At 40.4% G+C, this 26609-nt stretch overlaps 2 protein-coding genes across 2 annotated transcripts in view; one reads left to right on the top strand and one right to left on the bottom strand.

Annotated features, from left to right (window-relative positions):
- Window positions 1-26609, top strand: part of LOC138973593 (uncharacterized) — a 409985-nt gene that overhangs the window by 349613 nt on the left and 33763 nt on the right. The gene's annotated exons all lie outside the window — the stretch shown is intronic.
- The window catches only part of LOC138973568 (uncharacterized), a 49254-nt gene that overhangs the window by 16867 nt on the left and 5778 nt on the right, over window positions 1-26609 (bottom strand). The window contains exons 2-4 of the mRNA XM_070346286.1: window positions 24707-25013; window positions 21594-21794; window positions 21230-21307 (exon numbers count right to left, since the gene is read on the bottom strand). Coding sequence (XP_070202387.1) covers window positions 21230-21307; window positions 21594-21794; window positions 24707-25013 — 586 coding nt within the window. The remainder of the gene's footprint in view (window positions 1-21229; window positions 21308-21593; window positions 21795-24706; window positions 25014-26609) is intronic.

Genomic DNA, 26609 nt, shown 5'->3' with positions numbered 1-26609 from the left:
GATTTGGAAGTGAATAGAGAGGTCGACCTCGAGGAGTTAGAACATAACGAATGAACAGACTTGTGTTTGTTTACCCTCTATCGCGGCCTTTGAAGGCAAGACGTTGTCCCTCATACACAGTTTTCCCCTCATTGGGTGACACACTGACAACAAATAATCTTTTAGTTTCCGAGACAAACGTGACTTATCATTCAACAACTAATTGTGACGTAGAGGTTACATGCCGAGTCTCAGTGATTATCAAAAATAATGGTCGAAGTTAGCGGATCATGAAAAATGCGAGCTTCAGCGAGCTTTTTCATGACCGCGAACTGAGACCATTATTTTTGATAATCACTGAGACGAGGTATGTAACCTCTTTATCCCTCCTTTCTTCAGTTATTCAAAGAAAAGAGGAGTTTTTGTGCGAAAGTTTGATCGAATCATATTCACCCAACCAGTCTACCTGCGCAGGCGATCGATTAATGCGCGGTTGTATAGTTCCGTGCAAATCATTCAATTTTGTTAACACTTCTTGTCAGTTTCCATGTTTTAAACTAAAATCAAGTACACAGTTATATTGTCATTCTGCTGTGGCGGTAAAGGCAGATAGTGTGTGTTCTGTTCATGTTTTGGTATCGCTCAGGAAATGTTCTTTCTTCGAATGTGACTAGCAGACGAAGTTTTACACCCGTGTTCTAACTTTAAAAACTGTATGAAGTTTAGTTTTCTGGGGCAAAATAGTGTATGAAACCGCTGCATGTTCTTTACGTTGATTAAATGTTTGCAATTGATTGCGTGTGATCTGTTTATAAAATGAAATATTGTTGAAAACTGACCGTCGGATTGCAGTCTTGTCGGTGCAGCCGAAATCTGGAAGGGGAACTACTCGTGTCGCTAGACAAAGTATGAGAGTTACTTTTCCTTGGAATCTTGCTAGCGATAAACGATTGTGCACGGCAGATCTGAATTCAGAAAACAACCAAACTCATGGATTTTATATGGAGATTCATGTGTTCAAGTCTGTAGTTGCTGGTTTAAATACGGTATGGTTGTATTGTTTGCTCCAGAAATGTATATTTTGTACATTAGAGTGTTCTGAACTTTTGAGTCGCAAAAAGTAGATCCACAATGTGTACAGTCTCTACCCATGAGCTATCGAGGATTCAGGCCCGTTGTTGGGTAAGTGATTTTGGTTGTTGGGTAAGTTACCGAAAAATAACTAGCCCTGCAAGTTTACAGAGAGAAAGAAGCAGAGGGGGGGATAAAATGCGTTTATTTGCTTAACGTTAAAATGTTGATATGGGTTTGTTCACCGCAGACCTGAATTAATCAGTCCAACAGATCACTAACTATTAAATTATAAACTTGTTAACATACCAAAAAACAACAATATTTCCTTCGTGGTTTGCTTGCAGATTATGTCTGTGTGCGTGTGCTTGTGTGTGTGTGTGAGAGGGAGAGGAACGTTTTGTGCAGTAACGCATCATTTGAACACTGACCAAAATATCCTTGAACTGTATAGTAAAGAAAACGCTCATGCAAAGGGTTTAGTACCTATTAAACGCCCATCCCTAACTTTTGGACAAAATTGGGGGTGGGGGGGCATATACAATGTAGTTTACGGTATATTTTAATGTAATACTAATGCTCTTGTGTTTCGTTTGTATTAATTTTATGTTAGTACACAGCAGCTTCAATACCTGTACGTATTTGAGATTAATTAAGTACAATTGCTACTATTTGATTTTATACACAGCCTGGCTGCACTCTTAAACGGATCTTGTATTACTGTTGTAGAAAACGAGCTTTATGATGAAGCGTTAAAATATTTTTTTTTATTGTTGGCGATCTTTTGCAGTTCAGGGCATGTCATCATCAGATAGTGGGAAGAACAGGGATGGTGGTCCAAGAGACCTACACCTTGCAAGTAAATCGTACAGTACATTACGAAAACAAGCGGCAGTGCAGTTCTCTTGATGGTTTTCATTTGTATAAGGTGTCATAGACACCGGGGTTGTCACCAGCATCCTTGCGATCTTGTGCACACACTCTGTTCAAATTTCCTGAAGCTAATGGAGATTTTATCTGCATGTAAAATGAAGCAACTTAGTTTTGCTAAAAAGTATCAAACGCTACAGTGGACTGAAGGAGATACATCCTATCTGTAAGTTTGAAATCTATCTAAGTTGAACCGTCTTTTTTGCAAATACATTGACTGTGAAATGTGTGTAGGCCTTAGATGATTAAAAGCATTCTAGTCATCTGGGAAAAGCCAAGAAAATACAATTTCTTCTCCATTTTCAGTTACAGAAATATTCAAAGGGACATGCAGGGATTCAACATTTCAAAATCTTGCAGAAATGTTCAACATTATAATTAATATAAATCGAAACTGAAATACTGGACACTTTAAAAAGAATTTTGGTGCACTATTTTTTTTATTACGAATCATTGAGTGCAACTCTCTTCATAACTTTCTTTGATGAAGTGTACGTATTTGTTCTAGAAGTAGGCGCGTTCCCTGTTTTGAGCGAGCACTGTTTTCATGGTGCACTAACCTGTGCTTTACAAAAGATGCAAATAATACACAACAGCCATAATTTCTCTTTATTTCAATTAATTTCAACTTTAAATACAGCGGTTTAAAGTGCAGGTTAAAAACAATCATTGTATGAAGAATTAAAAACAAAAGTTGGTTTGATCTTACGATACAATTTTGACACACGCTACGAATATGATTCAAAACAAGAAATTCCTCCGATAGGAAAAACACCCCCGTCCTTACCATTCTCACTGCCACCAACTGAGAAGGTTATTTCCCTTTGACCATTAATATGTCCCTCTATAAGTCCTTGTAGAATCTTAATCCACCAATAACTCCCTAACCGTGTGTTTGACTGGTCCCAATTTTTGTAAGGACCGTCTCAGGAATGTATAGAACCTGTTCACGAAGTTTGGTGACGATCGGTCCGTTCATTCTTGAGATCTATATGCGCACACAAACACACAAACAACCACATCGACCGAAATTATACACACCCCTATACCGGGGGTGTAATGAACACATAAAAACCGGTCAACTGGCACTTCATAATCATTTACGAATACGAAAACATAACAAAATGACGTTTATTGTGCGTCTCGAACCTGGGACAACTGGTGCTGAAGCGCAATGTTATAACCGTTACCCCACGAAGGCTTGTTGTTTAGGAGCAGAATTTAAGAAGGCGAATCCTGCCAAGATTAGCGCGGGAGCATGAGGGAACGCCAATATACACGCAAACAAAAATGATCTCATGGCCCTAGACAAACGTTTTTTCACAATTTACCCTATAAACCCTCTTTGAAATTGACATTGAATTTGTACTTTAACTCAGTAGCAAACTGAGATGCGGTTCGTAGACCTGTGTAACGAGATTCTATTGAAGTAATTCGATGCTAACCCTGCAGACTTTTGTATTGCCGCAATTAAAACACATTAATTTTTGTTGGTAGCTGTTTGTTTCCTTGTGGATATGTTATGTGCAATTAAACGGGTACGGACACACGTTTTACACATGGGTTACACGAGTGGCAAAGTATTTGAAACGACGATATTACTGTATATACTGCCCTGTGTTGAAAGGCGAATACCATTTGGACCAGCCATGAGTGATGGAACATTGTACGCGGGGTATCTTGACAGGCACGTTTTAGAATAATAATAATAAAAGTGACAATAAAAGGTGTTATTTCCAAGCGAGGTGTCTGCAATCTGCATGACAAAATATAGCTCTTAATTTATCTGTGTGTGTGGGTGTGTGTGTGTGTGTGTGTGTAAGCACGCGCGCATGCTGCGTCCGTTTTAGTGAGTGATTTCTCAAAAAAGTTTTATATTAATGAGCACACACAAAACTTGGGCCCCCCCCCCCCTGAGCACACACAAAACTTGGGCCCCCCCCCCCCCCTCCCAAAAAAAAAAGAAGAAAAAAAAAGACGCATATTTTACAAACAGGGCCCGTATGCATGAACTAGAAGTAAGAAACACTGGAAGTAGAGGCCTCTTTTCGAAGTGGGAACTCCCGAAGTCAACTTTCTAACTGTTCACAATGCATGAACCGACTTGAACGCCAAAGTAGTGACAGCGAGAGTATTAAGGTCAAGGTCGGGGAAATTGGGGGAATCCCTACTAATACGCATGCGCACGTTTCTATCAACATGGCAGTCAACGAAAATGGCAAGGCACGTGTGCCGCTCAAAAAGAAAGTAGACACGGAGGGGCGTTCTGCACCTTTTTCAGATGGTGAAATTGCTGTACTCTTGACAGAAGTGTTTTACGAAAGAACGGTTATTCTGTCCAAATTTCAGAAGTTAATTAGAAAAAACACAGTAAAGGCCAAGTTTACAGAACAGTCTAACTGTTAAACATAAAGACGCTGTCTGGTCCAAAATTGCCAAAGAAGTGTCGCTCTCTCTCTCTCTTACGACACATGCACACACAGACAAACGTACACTCATGCACATACTGACACTATGACACAAGTGACACTGACGGCACACATAAACACACACACACACCACACACTGCACACACACACACACACGCGCGCGCTCGCGCGCACACATATACACACACACACGCACCCATACACGCACGCACACAGTCACAAACAAATAACCACACACTCACTTTCTCTCATTCTCTCTCAATCTACACTCATACACACACTGAAACTATGATAACACAAGTGACACGTCACACACACACACACACACACACACACACATACTCACCGTAGTGACACACATTATGTATACACACGCGCGTACAGTTGAAAGTCAAGACATGATATGATTTGTTCAAAGCATAGGAAGGTTTCTTTTGCAAATGAATAAAATTAACACAGAGGTAAAACCCGGTTTTTGCAGCCGGAATGCAATTGCGGAGGCTTAAAAAGGAAAAGATTAATAAAAAAAAATATATAGCTCCCGGCGGAACTTGAACCCGGAGCGAATGAACGAGAGTCCGGAACCGTTACCACTGCACTATGTTACTCGTGTAGAATAGAGGCATGATGAAAAAAGGCATTCTGAGTTATTCAGTCGTGCTGGTTTGAAAGCTCGCCACCAGTTCGCCGAATGACTCGAGCACGTTTTTTTCGGTCAGTAACTGATCGAACTGTCGCTTTTGAGTCACTCTGTTTTAAGCATTTCACCTAAATTAAACAAGAATGTCACAGTCCGTGTCTATGGTGCAAGGTAGGAGACCGTCTCATTGTAGCCAAGTTACGACAGTTGCTCGATTGACGCATTTCACGTCTTCGATATTGTGTCTGAGATCATTTCCAAATGAGCTGCCTTTAAAAACGGAATGTCCAGCAATTGTAGTATGCGCTGGAGGTTTCTTTTGGATGGGTAAGGACCCTTGAGATGCGATATCGTCGTATAATTATGTCAAGCGAGAGGCCCTTGACATTGGAAGTGGGAACTTCGAAAGCAAAGTTGCCAGCTACTCGGTATGCACGAGCTAAATTGAACGCCGAAGTAGTGGCTTCGAGAGTTCTGAGGTCAAGGTCGAGAAAATTGGGGGAATCCCAATTAGTGCGCATGCGTTTGTAAACGGTAGGCTTGGTGACCAGAAGAAACAAATCTCATCGGGAGTTCGTAAATGGGCAAACGTTGATCGCGCTGTAGCTTTTACTATAATTGTTGTTTTTAACTGGTTGAACGAAAGCTGTGATAATTGTCCTTAAACAGAATGACTGTCTATAATAATGATTTCGTTGACCAGAATGTTGGGGACAATAAAAAAAGGTTGTTTATGTGGTAGCGAAGTCGGTTAACTTAAAACTCTTTTTGTAGTGTTTTTTTAATGATTGTGTATCGGTAAAACTAGTTTGGTCAGAGCGAATGTTTGTGTTACTGGTAAATTTAAAAAGGCAGAACTCCATTTTTGGGGAATCAAGATATAAGGTGTAGTGAAAAGAAGATAAGTTCAGCGAATTTCACATTATTTGAGAAAATGTGTGTCCGAATTTTTAAAACAGAAAAATTGTTGTACTTAGGTGTTTGTAAATTACGTTTGTCCTCGTTAATTGTGAAGAGGATGTACGTTTATATAAAGTTCAAAGTCAAGATTGGATTTTTGTAGTCTACGTGCGTGTGTACATAATACATAGACATAGAACACTTTATTATCTCAATTACGATAAACTCGGGTGTGGTGAATCACAATAAACAGCATAAAACGTAAGAACATGAATAAAATATCAAGGCGCAAATATAGTCAGCTCATCATAGTGTGGGGAGTGGGCACACACACACACACACACACACATACACACACACACACACACACACACACACACACACCGTCGAACACACACATAACGTCGAACACACACACACACACACACACCGTCGAACACACACACACCGTCGAACACACACACACCGTCGAACACACACACACCGTCGAACACACACATAACATCGAAAACACACACACACACACAAACACACACACACAAACACACACACACACGGCACGCGCGAACACGCAAACAAACGTATGAAAGAACAGACACACAATTATACCCGCACGCACGCACACACAGGCAGACAGGCACTCGCACAAATACATACACACACACACACACACACCAACACACACACACAGATAAAGCAATGACAAAAAAAATAGCAGAAACTTACACTTAAACACTCGAACACACACACACACACACACGCACACAAACACACGCACGCACGCACACAAACACACACACACTCACACATGCACACAACGACGCCCATTTTCATAGAAACACAGTAACCCCCTCGTATAAGCGGGAATGAAAGAGTGGTGGCCAATGACCCAGATCAACAAACAAAAGTCAAAGCTGGCAACTCAGGTTTGTATTCAGGGAAATTTGCACGAAATGCATGCAGAAGATACGACTTTTCCCTCTATTTTCTCTCTTTTGGAGCGTCAGCTCGGTTTGACATGAAAAACTGAAGAAAAGCCCTGCCTTTTTGCACTGAGAAACTGTGGAAGTAGCGTGTTTACTACTGGGTCTGGCTGTAGTACATTTACCCTCATTTACTTCCTCGTTAGCTTCCAAAGTAAACTCTTTTTTCGTCCCATGCATGCGAAAGTGAGGATGTACTTCCGATGTCACTCAAAACTTTAGAAGTAGTCGCAAAATACCCTGAGTTACTTCCTCGCTTTGCTTCGAGGTAAACCCTTTTGTTCCGGCCCATACATACGAAAGTGAGGCAAGTACTTCCGATGTCACTCAAAACTTCGGGAGTTGTCGCGAACTTCCCCCATAAACATACGGGCCCTGAACGGGAAAAGCGCACATGATTCATAAAAAAAATGATAGCGTTGGCTGGGCTCGAACCAGCTACTTCAGGAACTGCAGCGCAGCGCTGTACCACTGACCTATGCGGATATCTGTCGAAAATGGAACATTTAGGAATGCCTATTTTGTGAGATGTAAAACACGCGGCAAAGCTCACTGTGCAACCCGACTCCGTGAAAGGCCCGTTGGCAGACTTTATCGTGTGCATTAGGTCAGTTCGACCGTCGCTTACCCCGCCGCTTTGCACGAAAAGTTGGAAGAATATCTGCACGGTCTTCCTATCGCCGGCTCAGTTTTTTTTTTTTTTTTTTTTTTTTTGTGTGTGCTGCAGTCACGTATGCCATGTCCACGTATACGCTTTTGAACAAACCGTTATCATATGTGAGGGCCCCAATAGAGCAGCCAAACTCAAAATCATACTGAAACCGTAATAAAATTCCTTTTAAACCCATTTAAGTTTTGTTACAGTCTATAGGCACCAAATAATCACATGAAAGAGTTCTAGAAAAATCTAGTGGGGGAAAGTCTATTTTTAGACCAAATGAAACCATTTGAGGATTATTGCAACTGAGAATATGGCAGTACTATAGCTTGCAGCACAGTGAACATTGTTTCATGCAGTATGGGTTGATTAACTTGTGTCATGTTTTCAACTAAAAAAATAGCATATGTGGCAATTTCAAAATCTGTTCCAAATAAGAATTTAACCATTTAAGAATCTCAACAACAAAAAAAGGCCCCCGAAGATCATTTGTAAGAAATGACAACTGATATCTGCAAACCATGTCATATACATGGACATGGCAGCATATTAAAACTTATATTACTCATAAAGTTCAATCCATTTGAGGATTGAACCATTCAGGAGTTTTACCAAAATCTGTCCCAAATAAGAATATAACCATTTGAGAATCTTAACAAACAAAAAAGGACTCCGAAGATTTGTAAGAAATGACAACTGATATATGCAAATCATGTAATATACATGGACATGATCTAGCAGCATATTAAAACTTATAATACTCATAAAATTCAATCCATTTGAGGATTGAATCATTCAGGAATTATACAATTTTGTTCAATATTTTAGGAAAACAGGACTTACCAGTTGGTTGTTGACAGGACCTTTTCTCCTGCTCTTTCTCTCAGATTTGCACAACTGTCAATGTAATTTTTTCTGGAACCTATATCTTCCCAGATGTCAGATGTCTTTTTATATTATGATCACGTGTGTCGATATATTGTTTCAAACCGGTTACAATTCTAGTCACACACTACTAAAACCTACAATCCAGATTCAAATTTCACACACAAGATCGTCTACTTCCTCTTCGTGACCCGCACTGTTAAAACAACTTTCCCCCTTGCAGTGAGCACAGGCTGCTGTGCATGGCAATCCGTACAACCTACACGAGCACCTCCGGGCCAAACAGTCGGTCTTACATGTGCAGCGGATGAGGTGAAGGAGGTCCTCCGGAGCAAGGGTTCTGTTTGTGTAGATTGGGAACATTTTGTCCCCTGTAATATTCCATCCCCACTCTAGTGGGTCCATGGCATCTCCGTTCAGTGAAATCCACTCCTGTATTTGGTAGTAGGATCTCATTGAATGGAACTGAGCTGCTGCTGATGTTGGTGGAAGCTGTTGAGGCTCAATTGAAGATGTTGATGTCACCAGTTTTTACTGGTACTTTACGTACCCCAAGGAATTGAGACTTCTTTCCTCTTCGCCGTTGCTGTAGAGAAATACCATGGCTTTCTCCCCAGCTTTGATGATTCTTTCACAGGATGTCCGAGGTGTTTCAAAAACCTGTGACTGTTCCCTTAGGAAAGAAGACCTTGCCGATTTCTTCAGGATCGTTCCTTTCCCAATGGAATGCAGTCCACTTGTTGTGTCACAGCCTCCAAAGCCATGGCAGAACAGTAGCGTTTTGCTCAGGTCTGTGCACTCAGCATTCAATGCGGTCTGTGCTACTTTGATGTCCCAGTTCCTTTCTCCCGCTGCCATGTACACCTTCCTATGGAATTCTTGAGTGTGGTATAACAGGAGGATGAGAAGGTCTGTGTCGTTGGCTACCAAAGTAGTGGGAAAAGCAGTTGCTTTTTGCAGGACAGTGCGCACAATGCAGCAGTCGGCATCACCATCTTCTTGGATAACTTCTATCCCGCTGTCTTCCAGAGCTTTGGAAAGTCTGTTGATGAACCGTTGCTTGTTGACTTCATTTTTGAGAAATGCTTCCCTTGTATCAGCAACAAACATGTCATCTTCAAACTGGACGTCATTTGTTGTTTTTAGACCATTCTTTCTTCGTAGATGGGCTACGTCTTTCGTTGAAGGGCCACTGCCGTATCCATCAAAAACTACGGTTGCCAGTCCATAGTGTCGTATGACGAAGTCCACGTAGCATGCAATGAGTTGGACGAAGGTCGCGGTTTTGCTCCAGGTCTGACTGTACAGAAGTGCCCCTCCATCCAGCACATAGGTCACATCCTTTGGGAGCTCTTTTACGTCTTGCTTTGTGGCCGCCCAAATGTATTTTGCCAGTTCATGTTTTCTTGCTTCCCGAGGTAGTCCTGCTTTATCAAATAGAGCTGTAGGGATGGGGTTGAGTTCAAACTCAAAGCACTCAGGCATACGTTCAGGAGTCACTTGTGCAATCTTTGTTAAACGCTGGAAAAGGAGGTTTGGGTCTACTGCAAATGGTTCATTGTTGGTAAAGACAGTCGTCGTCTTGGTTGCCATTGTGACAGCCTGGTCTGACTTTTTCATGTGCACGTCATCCATGGTCCTGCCGGTTATCTGGGTAACAATATTCTGTCCAATCTGTTGTGCACTTTCCACGTTTACAACCTCATCACCTGGACACCAAGGTCGAATGGATTCCGGCTTAAAAAGTAGCCGATGAGCTTGAGGGTATCAGCGTGATCTCTGACTTGTCTGGCCTGTCCACAGTCTTTGTGCTGTTCGCTTGTTGCAAATTCCACACCAGTAACACGCTGCATGGATGTGTTGACATGAGCACTGGCTGGCATGCCCAGCAGCCACAGAAGACGTTCAGTTGGGCCCATCCCACAACCACGAGTAAGTTTTAATATGCTGCTAGATCATGTCCATGTATATTACATGATTTGCAAATATCAGTTGTCATTTCTTACAAATGATCTTCGGGGGCCTTTTTTGTTTGTCAAGATTCTCAAATGGTTATATTCTTATTTGGGACAGATTTTGGTAAAACTCCTGAATGGTTCAATCCTCAAATGGATTGAACTTTATGAGTAATATAAGTTTTAATATGCTGCTAGATCATGTCCATGTATATGACATGGTTTGCAGATATCAGTTGTCATTTCTTACAAATGATCTTCGGGGGCCTTTTTTTGTTGTTGAGATTCTTAAATGGTTAAATTCTTATTTGGAACAGATTTTGAAATTGCCACACATGCTATGTTTTTTAGTTGAAAACATGACACAAGTTAATCAACCCATACTGCATGAAACAATGTTCACTGTGCTGCAAGCTATAGTACTGCCATATTCTCAGTTGCAATAATCCTCAAATGGTTTCATTTGGTCTAAAAATAGACTTTCCCCCACTAGATTTTTCTAGAACTCGGCAAGAATGTTCAACATATCATGGCCTATCCCTGCATACTGCTAATAATTTAAAAGTAATTAATTAACACTATTTGGTACTGTTACCCGTCTACAAAGGGGGGGGGGGGTATCATCACGATCACGGGAAGGGAAATTTTAGCTTTCACGATCACAGTTACCTTGATTTTTGTTTTCACGATCACGAACACCAGTGGCAAATCACGGTCACGGTAAAAGTTGCATGACTGTACAGAAAGCACGTGTTTTTTTGTTTTTGTTTTTTTTGTTTTGTTTTTTTTCTTTCTTTTTTCTTTTTTTTTAGGAGATCAGACATTGTTAATCACACATGTGCGTGCGTTTTTTTAATTTTTTATAATCATTTTAATTCTTATTAAGTTATTATTGTTTTCCTTCAGTCTCACTCTTTCTCTCAGCTTCACACTCAATGGACAGTAAACAGATCATGGACAATTGTTTTTAATTTTTTTTTATTTACATTTACCCTCTCTCTCTCTCCTCTCTCTCTCCTCTCTCTCTCTCTCTTTCTCACACTTGTCCACACAACATCTCTCTGTCTCCTCTCCCTCTCTCTCTCTCTCTCACTGTCTCTCTCTCTCTCACTGTCTCTCTCTCACTCACTCCCTAGTCTGTCTTTCTCTGCATCCACTTTCTTTCTCTTCGACTTGTCTGTTTTTTTCTGAATTTTGTTCTTCGGATTTTTCTGTCTTCTTCTTTGTTCTTCTTTTTTGCTTCGTCTCTCTCTCTCTCTCTCTCTCTCTCTCTCTCTCTCTCTCTCTCTCTCTCTCTCTCTCTCTCTCTCTCTCTCTCTCTCTCTCTCTCTCTCTCTCCTCTCCCCCATACTCTGTCGGTCTCTCTCTCCCCCTCTCTCCCATAGTCTGCCAATCTCTCTCTCTCTCTCTCTCTCTCTCTCTCTCTCTCTCTCTCTCTCTCTCTCTCTTTCTCTCTCTCTCACTGTCTCCTCTCGTTCTATCTTCTCTCTCTCCACCTATTTTTTTAAATTTTTTATACATTTTGTCCGTCATCATTTCTCCTTTTGTTACCTAACGTTTCTTTATTTCAATTTCACAGATAGCAACATATATGCGAATCACAAGTCAATTATTTTTCTTAAACTTAACTCTTTTTCAAAAATACATCCGATCTCTAAAGGGGTACCGTATCTATAAATACCTATACACATTTTTGCAATCAAGATCAGCAAATTGACATAGTTTGCTTCAGCGGATGAAATAGAATTCCTTTTAACTAGGCCAAATAGGGCATCCCGCACATCAACATGAATTCTTTTTGAACAAGCGGTGAAGAAGGCTTCTTCAACAAGATTCCACACTTTGCTTATTACACCCCCGGTATAGGGGTGTGTATAGGTTTCACTGGATGTGTTTGTTTGTTTGTGTGTTTGTTTGTTTGTGTGTTTGTGTTCGCAAGTAGATCTCAAGAATGAACGGACCGATCGTCACCAAACTTGGTGAACAGGTTCTATACATTCCTGAGACGGTCCTTACAAAAGTTGGGACCAGTCAAACACACGGTTAGGGAGTTATTGGTGGATTTTGGTTTTTTGGGGGGATCAACTACGGCATAACTCTTCCTTATCTTCTCCATGTTTTCAGCGTTTACCTCCCTTCCTTCGTATGGTGAGGGGGCATCTTCGGATATTCCCGGCGTTCTGTTACTATTTTTAGAAGGTCACCGCAGTGTCCAGAACGTAAATTGGACCCGTAAATTATCCTCACTGTAAAAGTGCAAAGGTCGAATCAATTTATAGCCACGCGAAAAATACACTCTCATCTATCTCTATATATTTATACAATAGATATAGATATATATATATACGGCTTCTCTGTGTGTGTGTGTGTTTGAGTGTGTCTGTAGAAAACACCTGTGTATTGCACAGTTCTGTTTGTGATGTGGTACCTAGGGCGTCGTCGACAAGTATGGGACTCGACATGATATGATCAGGAATGGCATTATGGCCCCTGAATCATGTTCGTGCTGTTCCCATTCCACGAGTCTGGAAGGGACCTAAGCTTGACAGGTCCATGGTTCGAAGCCGTCGCACAGTGCGCCACTCAAGCCGGGTATTCGGCTCTACTTGCTACCCGGCGAAGCGGCAAATACACCCCGGACAAATGCCTTCTCAGTTGGTGGCAGTGAGAATGGTAAGGACGGGGGTGTTTTTCCTACCTCGGAGGAATTTCTTATTTTTCTACAATAATAAAAGAAATGTTCGATACAATCTGTCTTTTCTGTACAATGTGTACAACTAATACTCTCTGCAATGCCCATTTTATACAATAATTATAATGTTCGTTGGATAAATGTTATGAGTTATTTTCCAGTGTAGCAGTCTCAATCTTACTTCTTTTGATGCGTTGCTTGCTATCTGCAAAATGTCCTTGTTTATTTCAATTCCCATTTTTCTTTTCCAGAAACTGACTGCAATAGTCTCAGTTTGATAAGCGTCTACCATTAATTTACGAAACTGCCTTGGTGTAAATGTACTTATTTTTTGATAATCCATTACCTTCATAGCTTGTATTCCATTATCATTCATCTTCAAAAAAAGGGATGCTATTATATAATAATAATAATAATAATAATAACGGGCATTTATAAAGCGCCTTATCAAAAGTTCAAAGCGCGGGACAACAATACATGTATACAAAAATCATACAATCACTGTCAGATTCAAACAACACATCATGCACATCTCACATCCCCAGACTCTATACTAAGGAACTATCCGTAGTGTTGTTGGAACAAGTGAGTTTTCAAATTGGACTTAAAAGATGAAATGGATGGAGAGTGACGTAATTGAAAGGGGAGTGAATTCCATAACTGAGGTCCATAATACGAAAACGTGCGGAAGCCATGAGCCTTGCGTTTCAAGCGACCTTGACAGAGAAGTCGAGCATCATCAGAAGAACGAAGGGTGCGAGAGGGAGTGTAGAGAGAGACCAGTTCAGAAAGATAGGCAGGTGCCGATTCAGAGATGATATTGTAGCAGAAGCAGGCAGCTTTATACCTAATACGTTCAGATACAGGAAGCCAGTGAAGTTCTCTCATGAGAGGAGTGCAGGGTTGTCGATGCTGTGCTCTGAAAATGAGACGTGCAGCAGAGTGTTGTACTTTTTGCAAGGGTTGGAGAGTGGAGTCAGGGCAGCCTATGAGAAGGGAGTTGCAGTAATCTAATCTGGACAGAATGCAGGATGTAACGAGAGTTTTAGTGGCATCAACAGTGAGAAATTTTCTTATGGAACCTATTCTTCTGATCTCAAAGTAACATGTCTGACAGACTTTTTTGATGTGTTGTTTCATTGAGAGGTGGGAGTCCATGATGAACCCAAGATTCCTAGCACTATCAGAGAGAGAAATGTCACTAGAACCTACTGTGATGGAGGCTGGAAGGGAAGTGGTCGAAGAGGACGCTCCAGAGAAAAGAAGAAATTCAGTCTTGTCATCATTTAACTTGAGCATATTGTTTGTCATCCATGATTTAATATCTGAAGTGCAGTTTTGGAGAGTGTGCGTCACCGCTTGGATTTCTGTAGGCTTGCATGCTTGTTGGAGCCGTCACGTACACTGAGCACGCCAAGAGGAAGACTGTGACCGCCATGGATGTGGTCTACGCCCTCAAACGCCAGGGTCGTACTCTGTACGGCTTCGGTGGTTAGACGCATCAAGTCGCGAATTGCCCCATATTCAAATAGTCTTGTTGGTTTATGCCCAACTCTTTCACAAATCCTGTGAAATGGTAAAAACATATTATTCTCGTATAAATCCTTCACGTGTTTAAAGTAAACACAACCACACAGTAATTCGCTCCTCTGGATCTATTGTTTATTCAACACAAATTGAGAACTTTTTTATTATTTTTTTTAATTCTCTTTCATACACACATAGAAATACATATCATGATTTGTAATCAGTAACAAGAATGTTGTTTTTATTGTTTTATTTTCTCTCTCTCTCTCTCTCTCTCTCTCTCTCTCTCTCTCTCTCTCTCTCTCTCTCTCTCTCTCTCTCTCTCTCTCTCTCTCTCTCTCCAGGGGCGGATCAGTTGCTTTGTAAGGGGGGTTGCACTTTGAATCGAAAGTGAATGTGATGGGCGCGGAGCGCCCGAATTTGCTAGGGGGGTCCGGGGGCATGCCCCCCCGGAAAAAAATTTGGCCCAAAGAAGCAAAATGGTGCCATTTGAACTTAGAAATAGTCATAAAATCAGCTTTCCAATTTTTTTTTGGGGGGGGCACGTGCCCCCTGTGCCCCCCCCTCGTCCGCCCCTCTCTCTCTCTCTCTCTATCTCTCTCTCTCTCTCTCTCTCTCTCTCTCTCTCTCTCTCTCTCTCTCTCTCTCCACTCATACACATTCAACTCCCACACCCTCACTCACACACATGAATATATACTTGCACAATTTCACATTTCCAGAGCTAAATCTTGTAAACCCATTTTCTCAAAAACTATTGGGTGTATTGAAATTAAAATTCATGTATGTGTGATGGGTTCTTTATTTGCCATACAATTTGAGGTACACCATCGCCTGGTTTCATGGTCTTGAAAAACAAACAGGAATGCTACAGGCCAAAAAAGGTTATACCTGAGCCTGCAAAGCAGGCGAGCCAACTAGGGGGGTCCGGGGGCATGCCCCCCCGGACATTTTTTCAAAAAACGGTTAAAATCTGTGCAATCTGGTGCATTCTGGGCATCATTTTCAGGGCTGTAATAGTGTTGTGATCTTGTTAAAAATCCCATTTTAGCCTCCCCCCACAACCATTCAAAACACCTCCAAACTGGTGAAAACAACACTTGGCCTACTGTGCGCTGGCTTCATTGAGACCGGCGCCCGGTCGCGTTGCGCGATATCCACACGGATCGTTTTTGCGGAAATTGTTCAACTTCACCGGAATAAATTTGACTTTACCGGATTTTGAAAACGGCTTTATCGGATTTCCGGCAATTACCGGAAAAGTAGCATGCCTGACAAAATCCCCAACGAAAAATGTATGTTGAAAATAAAATGCTTTGCAATAATGCCCATCACGATCACGAAAACAAATGACGATCACGATCACGAGACTTGATTTTTTTGTCATCACGGATCACGGGCAAAGTCCTATCACGATCACAGAAATGGAAATTTCGGCAATCACGGTCACAGAAAGGTCAAAAAACGCCAATCACGATCACGATTTTAAACCCTTTGGGGCCCTCATATGTGTTTTGCGAAATGCTTGCATAGTATTCATGGTGTGTGCTGTCATAACTCCGTACTGTGTCCTTCTAACTGTATACTGTGGTGGGAAAGATCGCCTCAAAAACACGCTTAAAGGCCAACATCCACAAGAATTTTTCTCCTGGAGCGACCTAAACTTGAACCCGTCGCTATTCTTGCATGTCTGTTTACTTCGTGTTGCACGCAAAAATTGAGCGACTTCCTTGCCGCGTGGATTGAGGAAGCTGTTTTATTCTCGTGACTGAAAACACTGCAGTGCGTGCAGTTTTATTCTGTGGGTTCGACAGATTGACTAAATGTTGTAATTTCGCTTTCACGAATCAGGAACCGACAAGGAATAAGATGAAAGTGTTTTTAAATTGATTTCGACAATTTAATTTTGATAATAATTTTGATATTTTTAATTTTCAGAGCTTGTTTTTAATCCAAATATAACATATTTATATGTTTTTGGAATCAGAAAATGATGGAGAATAAGATGAACGTAAATTTGAATCGTTTTATAAAATTTTTATTTTTTTTTACAATTTTCAGATTTTTAATGACCAAAGTGTGTGTGTGTGTGTGTGTGTGTGTGTGTGTGTGTGTGTGTGTGTGTGTGTGTGTGTGTGTGTGCGTGTGTTTAGAGCGATTGAGACCAAACTACTGGACCGATCTTTATGAATTTTTCCATGATAGTTCCTGGGATTGATATCCCCGAATATTTTTTTCTTTTTTTTGATAAATGTCTTTGATGACGTCATATCCGGCTTTTCGTGAAAGTTGAGGCGGCACTGTCACGCTCTCATTTTTCAACCAAATTGGTTGAAATTTTGGTCAAGTATTGTTCGACGAAGCCCGGACTTCGGTATTGCATTTCAGCTTGGTGGCTTAAAAATTAATTAATGACTTTGGTCATTAAAAATCTGAAAATTGTAAAAAAAATATTTCTTTTATAAAACGATCCAAATTTACGTTCATCTTATTCTCCATCATTTGCTGATTCCAAAAACATATAAATATGTTATATTTGGATTAAAAACAAGCTCTGAAAATTAAATATATAAAAATTATTATCAAAATTAAATTGTCGAAATCAATTTAAAAACACTTTCATCTTATTCCTTGTCGGTTCCTGATTCCAAAAACATATAGATATGATATGTTTGGATTAAAAACACGCACAGAAAGTTAAAACGAAGAGAGGTACAGAAAAGCGTGCTATCGTTCTCAGCGCAACTACTACCCCGCTCTTCTTGTCAATTTCACTGCCTTTGCCGTGAGCGGTGGACTGACGATGCTACGAGTGTACGGTCTTGCTGCGTCAGCCGGTCAGGGCCGGACTACCGGGGGGGGGGGGGGGTTAAGGGGGTTGCGCAACCCCCCCCCCCCCCCCCTAGCCTAAACATGTACCTCACTTATTTAAAACATTGTTTATTATTGTTTATTTTATGCCGTTTCATGCAAGGAGCGACCATTTTCCTATCTAAGAATATGACCTACCCATCAGCAGCTTCAGGGGGCTTTGCCCCCTGACCCCCACAAGGGGCTCTGCCCCTTGACCGTTCCCTGGACCACCACTGGCAACCCCCCCCCCCCCCCCCCCCTCCTCTTAGCCTAGTCCGGCCCTTTGCGTTGCATTGCGTTCAGTTTCATTCTGTGAGTTCGACAGCTACTTGACTAAATGTTGTATTTTCGCCTTACGCGACTTGTTCTTTTGTACATTCTCAGCAGAATTCTTTTAGTTCAACCCAATGTACTGCCCAGATAACATCTTGTTTACTGTCGGCGTTGTTTTCATGCATTGTACCACGTTCTATGATGTTTTGGATACATAAATAACAAGTCGCGTGAAGCGAAATTATAAACAAGTCGCGTAAGGCGAAAATACAACATTTAGTCAAGTAGCTGTCGAACTCACAGAATGAAACTGAACGCAATGCAACGCAGCAAGACCGTATACTCGTAGCATCGTCAGTCACCCGCTCACGGCAAAGACAGTGAAATTGACAAGAAGAGCGGGGTAGCAGTTGCGCTCAGAAGGATAGCACGCTTTTCTGTACCTCTCTTTGTTTTAACTTTCTGAGCGTGTTTTTAATCCAAACATATCATATCTATATGTTTTTGGAATCAGGAACCGACAAGGAATAAGATGAAAGTGTTTTTAAATTAATTTCGAAAATTTAATTTTGATAATAATTTTTATATATTTAATTTTCAGAGCTTGTTTTTAATCCAAATATAACATATTTATATGTTTTTGGAATCAGCAAATGAGGGAGAATAAGATAAACGTAAATTTGGATCGTTTTATAAATTTTTATTTTTTTTTACAATTTTCAGATTTTTAATGACCAAAGTCATTAATTAATTTTTAAGCCACCAAGCTGAAATGCAATACCGAAGTCCGGGCTTCGTCGAAGATTACTTGACCAAAATGTCAACCAATTTGGTTGAAAAATGAGGGCGTGACAGTGCCGCCTCAACTTTCACGAAAAGCCGGATATGACGTCATCAAAGACATTTATCAAAAAAATGAAAAAAACGTTCGGGGATTTCATACGCAGGAACTCTCATGTCAAATTTCATAAAGATCGGTCCAGTAGTTTAGTCTGAATCGCTCTACACACACACACAGACACACACACGCACGCACATACACCACGACCCTCGTTTCGATTCCCCCTCGATGTTAAAATATTTAGTCAAAACTTGACTAAATATAAAAAAGTATGAAAATATCATACCCAGGAACTCTCATGTCAAATTTCATAAAGATCGGTCCAGTAGTTTAGTCTGAATCGCTCTACACACACACACACGCACAGACACACACACACACACACACACACACACACACACACACATACACCACGACCCTCGTCTCGATTCCCCCCTCTACGTTAAAACATTTAGTCAAAACTTGACTAAATGTAAAAACGCTGGCACTGGACCCGAGTACTCTTCAGACTGGCTCGCTCCCCCAGTATGAAAGTTTTTGTCTTGTGCACGTGGATTTAAAAAAAAAAAAATTTATTTTACACAATTAAAAAAATTATTAGAGTAAAATAAAACATTAAAACGTTCATAATAAACAATAGTAAACAAGAATTAAAAAAAAAATTAAAAAAACATAGACCACACATGCCGGGAATCGAACCCGGATCACTTTGGCCATAGGCGGACGTGCTACGACAACTTTACTAGAGTTGTGCGCCTTGAATCACTGTGTCCCTGTCGCTCTCTCTCGTGCTCTCTGTCTCTCTTTCAGTCTCACCGAGATCAAACACTGCATTGTTTGTTTCTTTGCCGAGACCAAATCCCCACCCGCTGCTGCGCTGGCTGGCTTGCAAATCGTCTCGCATGCGATACGCATGCTTTTCTCGTGATCGGCGGTTCTTTTTGGCGAACTGCCTCGGGTTCAAGTTTAGGTCGCTCCAGGAGAAAAATTCTTGTGGATGTTGGCCTTTAAAAGGAGCCCTTTGTAAATTGAGACGTAGAATGCACGCAGTCCACGGAAAATCGACAATGCCCCGAAAATAGATAGGCCTACTTATTTTTACGATGGGAACTCGGAAAGATTGACATTCCTGTGAATTGAAAGGTTCAATTTAAAGCTTTACAAAGAACAGAAAAAGAACCTCAACAATTCTGTTCATACATGCGTCTGTTTACATCCATGGCAATCAAACGTTCTGGAGTGCCCTGCTTTTTGCTCCTCCGTGTATTTGCATGCAAACGTGTGTGGGACCGGATATCAAAAAGTACAAGTTGAAAAGAGCTTGCTGATATATATGTGTGTGTGTGTGTGTGTGTGTGTGTGTGTGTGTGTGTGTGTGTGTGTGTGAGAGAGAGAGAGAACGAAAGAGAATGAGAGAGAGAGGTATAGAGAGATAGAAAAAAAAAGAGAGAGAGAGAGAGAGAAACTTGGACTATACTTGTTCTCGTGAAAATATTGGGCCCTATCACTACGCTGAAACACGATAGCTGCAAGATAAACTTGGCCAAACAATTATTGCAACAAATTTCAAACACAAATTAAAGCATTAATTCCCGTGTCATTTCATTAAAACTTTATATGCCAGTTACGGCCGTTCACTTAACCTTCAGGAACACCTTTTGGATTAAATATTTCTTTTACAGGGATCACGTGACCGCCGCTCAAGTAAGGGTACCCTCAAAATCGACCAGACAAAAACGGAAGAGCCGAATGAAAAATCGACAAAAAATCACCATAGGTATAACTTTGCAACTTTGACATACGAGAAGAAAGTCAAACCAATTATCTACCCTGAACAGATTGTTTTGTTTTGCTACCTTGCGTATTTCGCGTGCTATGCTATTCCTACTGATGCAGGTGTCGATCGCAAGAGCGGTCAAAAACGGGACGTTTTACGTCCATTTTTATGGGTATCATGTCAAAAAGCGCTACATTTTAGCAATGACTTGGTGGATTTCTTTGAAACTTTCAGAATATTTTACCAACATCTGCAACAAAAGAAGTGAACTAGCGACTGAACCACTTTATAATGAAGAGCTAGCTGGCAATAGATAGGTTTCACATTGTTTACCTATTAGCTTCCCTTTTCACCTCACCTTACCCCAATATTGACATAAACATTCGAATTATGTCTTTGTTAACGCCTAAACTCCGCTTAGATGGACACAATACCAAAAAAAATGTATGCAGACACGTTTATATATATTCAGATATGTGATGACATTTTACGATACCCTCGGATAAAAAAGTGTTTGGCCTCTCAAACGTTGGTTGATGCTCATGCATCTCCTTGAAAATATAACATGAAAGCAATTACAAATTACGCAGTAACATTCAAACGTTGAAAACCGTAGCATGACAGTCGTTCACCACTATTGTTGACAACAGTGGATGGCTCTCTTTCAAGCTAGTTAAAACATTATTCTCGTTGCAATACCTATTAATTATTACTTGTAAATGTACACAAAAAGCTGAAGTAACAGCAGTGAGAATCTGATATGGGTATTTGCTGTTATGACAAAAATAAGGAAACGAGAGAAAGAAAGAGCAACACACTCATTTTAAACTACTCACACTTTTCTGGAAGTGGTGTCGTTTCTTTGCTCTGGTCTACATTTGAGCTGTTTACAACCGTTACGTTTCCCGTGGCATCTGGTTAGAAAAGGTGTCAGTTACATTTTAGCTGCTGTTGTTGACCGTGTTTCTGCTGTCGTGATTTTCGTTTCACATCAACTAAAACACGCATAATATACTAGTTCTTTGTATTACTCCATTTCAATAACTTCAAGGGAGACAGGCAACATTTTAACTGTTATCGCCACGGTAAAATATGTAAATAATTGATCAAATTAACGAAAAACATAGGTAGATTGAAATAAATCTCAACAAAGTGGCCAAGGGCATACCGTAGATATTGGCATAACCAAGTTCAGTTTACCTTGCAAGGTGAGGCTGCATGGCTTTACAGGTCCAGCCTCCAGCGGAGGAATGAGGTGACACAAGTACTGCCCTGCCACGTCTGGCGTCACATTTTGAAACTCAACGGTCACGTTGTCTTGGATGATTTTATACGTAGCTTCGGTAATGCATCGGCAGTTGGGTTTCTCATACTGAACCAAGTTGCAGGACAAAATGTTCTCTGTTAGACAGAATGAAAGCAAAACTATAATGGTAACTTGGAAGGACAAGACTATTGACGTTTAAAATGTTTCTCAATCTAGCCAATGAAAAACAAAACAAATAATGACTTTTAATTGAGGGAAACAACAACATATTTAACCGATCGTAGATTTAAATGTAATATGTGACCCTCCACCACGGAATGAGTCGCATGTTACCTTTGCATGATTTTCATATTTTTCCATTTTCATAAAGAGTTTTTTATGCTCTATCCAGTGGTGAAAACCGTTTTAGAAAAGAGCGAAAACTGTTTGAGTTATAAGCCTGTGACTAAGGTGACCCTCACACTGTTACCAGACACTCCCCGGCAGAAATTAGTATGTAAGCGCCTAGGGTTATATCTAGATTAGGCGCATAGAAAAAATGATCACAACAATAATAATAATAATAATATTAGGCCCAGCGCAGAATCGCGCGAGGTGACATGCGACTCATTTCGTGGTGGAGGGTCACATATACTTCTGGCATCCTACCTATGATAACCAGTATAATATTGTGACAGGGTGAACCATGCTCTAGTACACAGATTATTTACAGCATAAAATATGTGAAAAGGTTAGAACCTAGCTCAAATTCTTGTTTGCATTTCGTTTCGGTAAATAAGAATAAAGCAGTGTAGGCTGTCTTGGGTGTCACTGTCCAGCGCGCAGTCTGTGTTGCTGATCAGTTTATGTTTTGAGTCAATTCTTTGTAAAAGTACCATTCTGGCATGCGCCTGTGTTCATTGAATAACATATAAAAATCGTTAGAAGTCAGTTACAATTGTCCATTTATCTGCAGTGAATTTAATATATTTGAAGTAACTTGATATGGATACAGTATTTCTATTTCCGGTAAGTTCCAATGAGAATAAGTTCTAGTTTGTTTGTTCGTTCATGGTCTGAAACTACCACGGCTTTTACGTGTATGACTGTTTTTACCCCGCCATTTAGGCAGCCATACGCCGCTTTCGGAGGAAGCATGCTGGGTATGTTCTAGTTTCTATAACCCACCGAACTCTGACATGGATTACAGGATCTTTTTCGTGCGCACTTGGTCTTGTGCTTGCGTGTACACACGGGGGTGTTCGGACACCGAGGAGAGTCTGCACACAAAGTTGACTATGAGAAATAAATCTCTCGCCGAACGTGGGGACGAACTCTAAGTTCTAGTCATTTTCATTGTTATTTGGTCTGACGGAATGGTCGATCCTCGTATTTGCATAGGTAAACTAGTATTGAGTGCAACAGGACGAATGAAAGTGGTAGATCTGGAAAATGTAGTGTTTTCCGCTGTTCGAAGTGGTGCGTGTGTCTGCAAGGGTGTGCTTGTAAGAGCAGGAACAGATTATTATTAATAGCATTGTTGTTGGATAGTTTTGAGAGAACGGTGGAAGACATTGACGATTGTGGTAGAATCTTAATTTGCTGTAATAATAACCATGTAAAAAGTAACTTTTATTTGTAAGTGGCTGTAGCCACCCGGCTTCGGCCGGGTTGGCAAGACAGAGTGGAGGAAGGAAGGACACAGGGAATCAAGACCAATATGGCATAGTTCTGCTGCTGGTTTTCCATCTTTTGTGGGCTGACTTAAGAGAGACACACTTGTGTATGTCTGTGTCTCCGTCCACACACGCCAGTAGTTGTACAGTGACTGAGTCCAGAACACATCATCTTATAATCGGAATATTTAACATTATTTCTCGAAACTGCTGCAATACGGTGATGTACAATGGTTTATTATAACGATTATTGTTGGTGAATGTAAGACACAGTCACAGTGAGAGAGAGATAGAGAGAGTGAGAGAGAGAGAGAGAGAGAGAGAGAGAGAGAGAGAGAGAGAGAGAGAGAGAGAGAGAGAGAGAGAGAGAGAGAGGGTAGAGAGATGATGATGATGATGATTGAACTTTGAGAAAGAGAGACATTCAGAGAGATAGAGACAGAGAGAGAAAGAGAGAGAGAGAGAGAGAGAGAGAGAGAGAGAGAGAGAGAGAGAGAGAGGGGGAGTGTGTGCGTGTGTGTGTGTGTGTGTGTGTGTGCGTGTGTGTGTGTGTGTGTGTGTGTTTTGTTATTGATTGTACACCACATAATCAACTGTTAGATTATGTGGTTATTTTTTAGGGACGACCTTTACATTTCATATCTAATATTTAAGTTTAAATTTTAGGTAGATCGATATTTTTCATAATTAATTTGTTAATAATTGATATTTGAGACGTGAGTGAATGAAGGTGGTTATGCATGTGCGAGTGCGTATATATATGTGAAGGGAGCGGTTGTAGTAGGAGTGGTATATATTTGAACTTGTGATTTTTATGTTAATTCTTTGTTTGTATGGAGTAAAGGTGTGTGGGGTGGGGGCTGTCATGTTTACGTAATGTAATGTTTGTATATACAAGCCAAAAGAACAATTACTGTATGTTTCACATGGAAATAATAAAACTGTATTGAATTGAATTGAATCTTCATTAATTTCTTTATTATCTTCAAACCTGATATGCAATTCCACAGTCAGGACCGGGTCAAATTCATTAAAAAATAAAAATCGGTTCAAAATGAAGGAAAATGCGCTGGAAACAGTGCCCCATCAAAACATTTTAACGGACGCATATGACGCCATCAATAACATTTATTGAAAAAAATGACGAAAAAATACTTAGGGATATCATGTTGAAGACTTCATTAAAAGAAAATATGTACAATGTCAATATGTACCATGTGTCCGGTAGCTGTCTATTGTTTGTTGATGTGTTCTAAACATTTTTTTATGTAGGAGCTCCGATTAATAACAATTCTATTATTTGGATTACTTACATCTCGAAATACTAATCATGGGTGGTAAAACTCATACATTCTTTTTCAGCGTTCTTCACATTTCTGACTTTAGCTTACCTGTTATCGATTCATTCTGCCTTGGACTTTGTCTGTAGCGCTCTATGAGGAAGTTGTGCTTGGTGATGTTAAAGTCAATGGGGAAGGAGCATGTGACATTTACAGAAGCACCGATGGCAACTGTTCCTGCCTGACAATTAACACCTCTGCGGCTTCTTCCTTCTTGCGTAGGTTGTGGATCAGTAGTGGAGACGAAAATTGTCGCGATCACAAAAAAAGTGTGAAGCGGCTTCATCGTAATTGCATGTTCGTTTGTTCTTAAATCTTGGCTCTGAGACTGGGAGGACGTGACATGGCAACCGTTTACCTGGAGCATAAAAAGAAACAACAGCAAATGTGAATATTGTATATAAATCTGAATACGATATTCAACAATCAAATTTGATATGTTTTTGTACCCTAACTCACTGAAGGATGCTTACAACAGGAATGTCTACAATTCAGAGCGATTGTTTACCAGCAACTGGCATCAAAATGAAAGCAACAGATGCAGAACAAATACATAAGGCAAAAATAACACTGAATCATGTGGATATGATAAAAAAAAAGTGTTCGCTGTGATATGTCGGACAGACACAGGGTCCAGTAGTGGTCAAAGTCAAAGGGTCTTGTTGCCAATCATTTTTCTCCTAGTTTATACGGATACTCCCAAACTTAACCAGGATAGAATCGGCAGAAACACACGCACGACACCACACACGTGTGAGTGACGTCTGTGAGAGTGTGCGTGTGTGGGTGTGTGCGTGCGTGTGTGCGAGCGAGCGCCTGCGGGCGTTTGGTCGTGTTTGTGTGATGTCGATGGCTGTTCCTTCGGTATTTCAATGAGCTTATTTGTCTCCAAATGGGACACAACCCATTCTCAATGAACAAATCTGTCCAAGAGTGGCTGATGTCCCCTGATTTTTAATATGCTTACTTGTACACTTTTCATTTTACTCTTTGTAATGCTTTTGGTGTATGTTAAATGGTGAATATGATGTATTCTCATGATTTCTATCTTCATGCATTGATATTTTTAAATCTGCACTCTAAAACAATCTTTTTGAAGTTGACATTCATTCAAATAAAGAGGAATTATGGCCGCTGTTTATTTTTTACAATTTTTTTTTTAAAACAGTGGTAGTGCACCACGAAAACTGTGTTCGCTCAAAACAGGCGACACGCCTTTTTCTAGAAAAATACGTACACTTCATGAAAGAACGTTGTAAAGAAAGTTTCACACAAAGATTCGTGATGAGGAAAACTGTTTAGTACACCAACTTTCTTTCAATGTGTCCAGTTATTTCTAATTGTAATGTTGAAAATTGCTGTAAGTCATTGACTATAGTTTTTGAAAAAGACTTTAGTGTATTGTTATGTTTATGAACAATTCTGTATGATGCTAGATATGACTGTTCGGATTTAACGCATGAAAGAACCCATTATTATTCAGCAAATTAAGACATTTTCACAATTACAGTGGTTTAGTTGTTTGTAAAATCATTTGATGAACATTGTTGCAAACACAAATTCGAACATCTTTTGACGTTATGGTTTTACGTAAGCATTTGATCGAAAAATAGTTAGTGACTGAGAACGCTAAAAATAGCTCCGAAGTAGCGAGGTTGGTGTGTTTCATCTGCATTTTTGAGTCTTTCGCACACTCTGGTGCTAATGTAAGTGATCAGGACGGTAAGAGTAACGAACGAACCACCAAGAAATCGTATTTTCAGCAGGGTGCACTCTATTTTTCAAGTCTTGATGATCCTGAATATATTTTGCAGAAAAAATACTCAATAAGAAAAGGCTACGAATTCTTCAAAATTGCGGTGCACCTCGAGGCCGATGTCTGCTCTTTAATCGTAGGTCAGTTTTTAACACCAAAAACAACGCAAAAGACACGTTCGAACTGCCTAACTGCACA

This window comes from Littorina saxatilis, linkage group LG8 (assembly GCF_037325665.1).
Source record: "Littorina saxatilis isolate snail1 linkage group LG8, US_GU_Lsax_2.0, whole genome shotgun sequence".
NCBI classification, from domain to species: domain Eukaryota; kingdom Metazoa; phylum Mollusca; class Gastropoda; order Littorinimorpha; family Littorinidae; genus Littorina; species Littorina saxatilis.
This window is presented reverse-complemented; position numbering and strand designations above follow the sequence as displayed.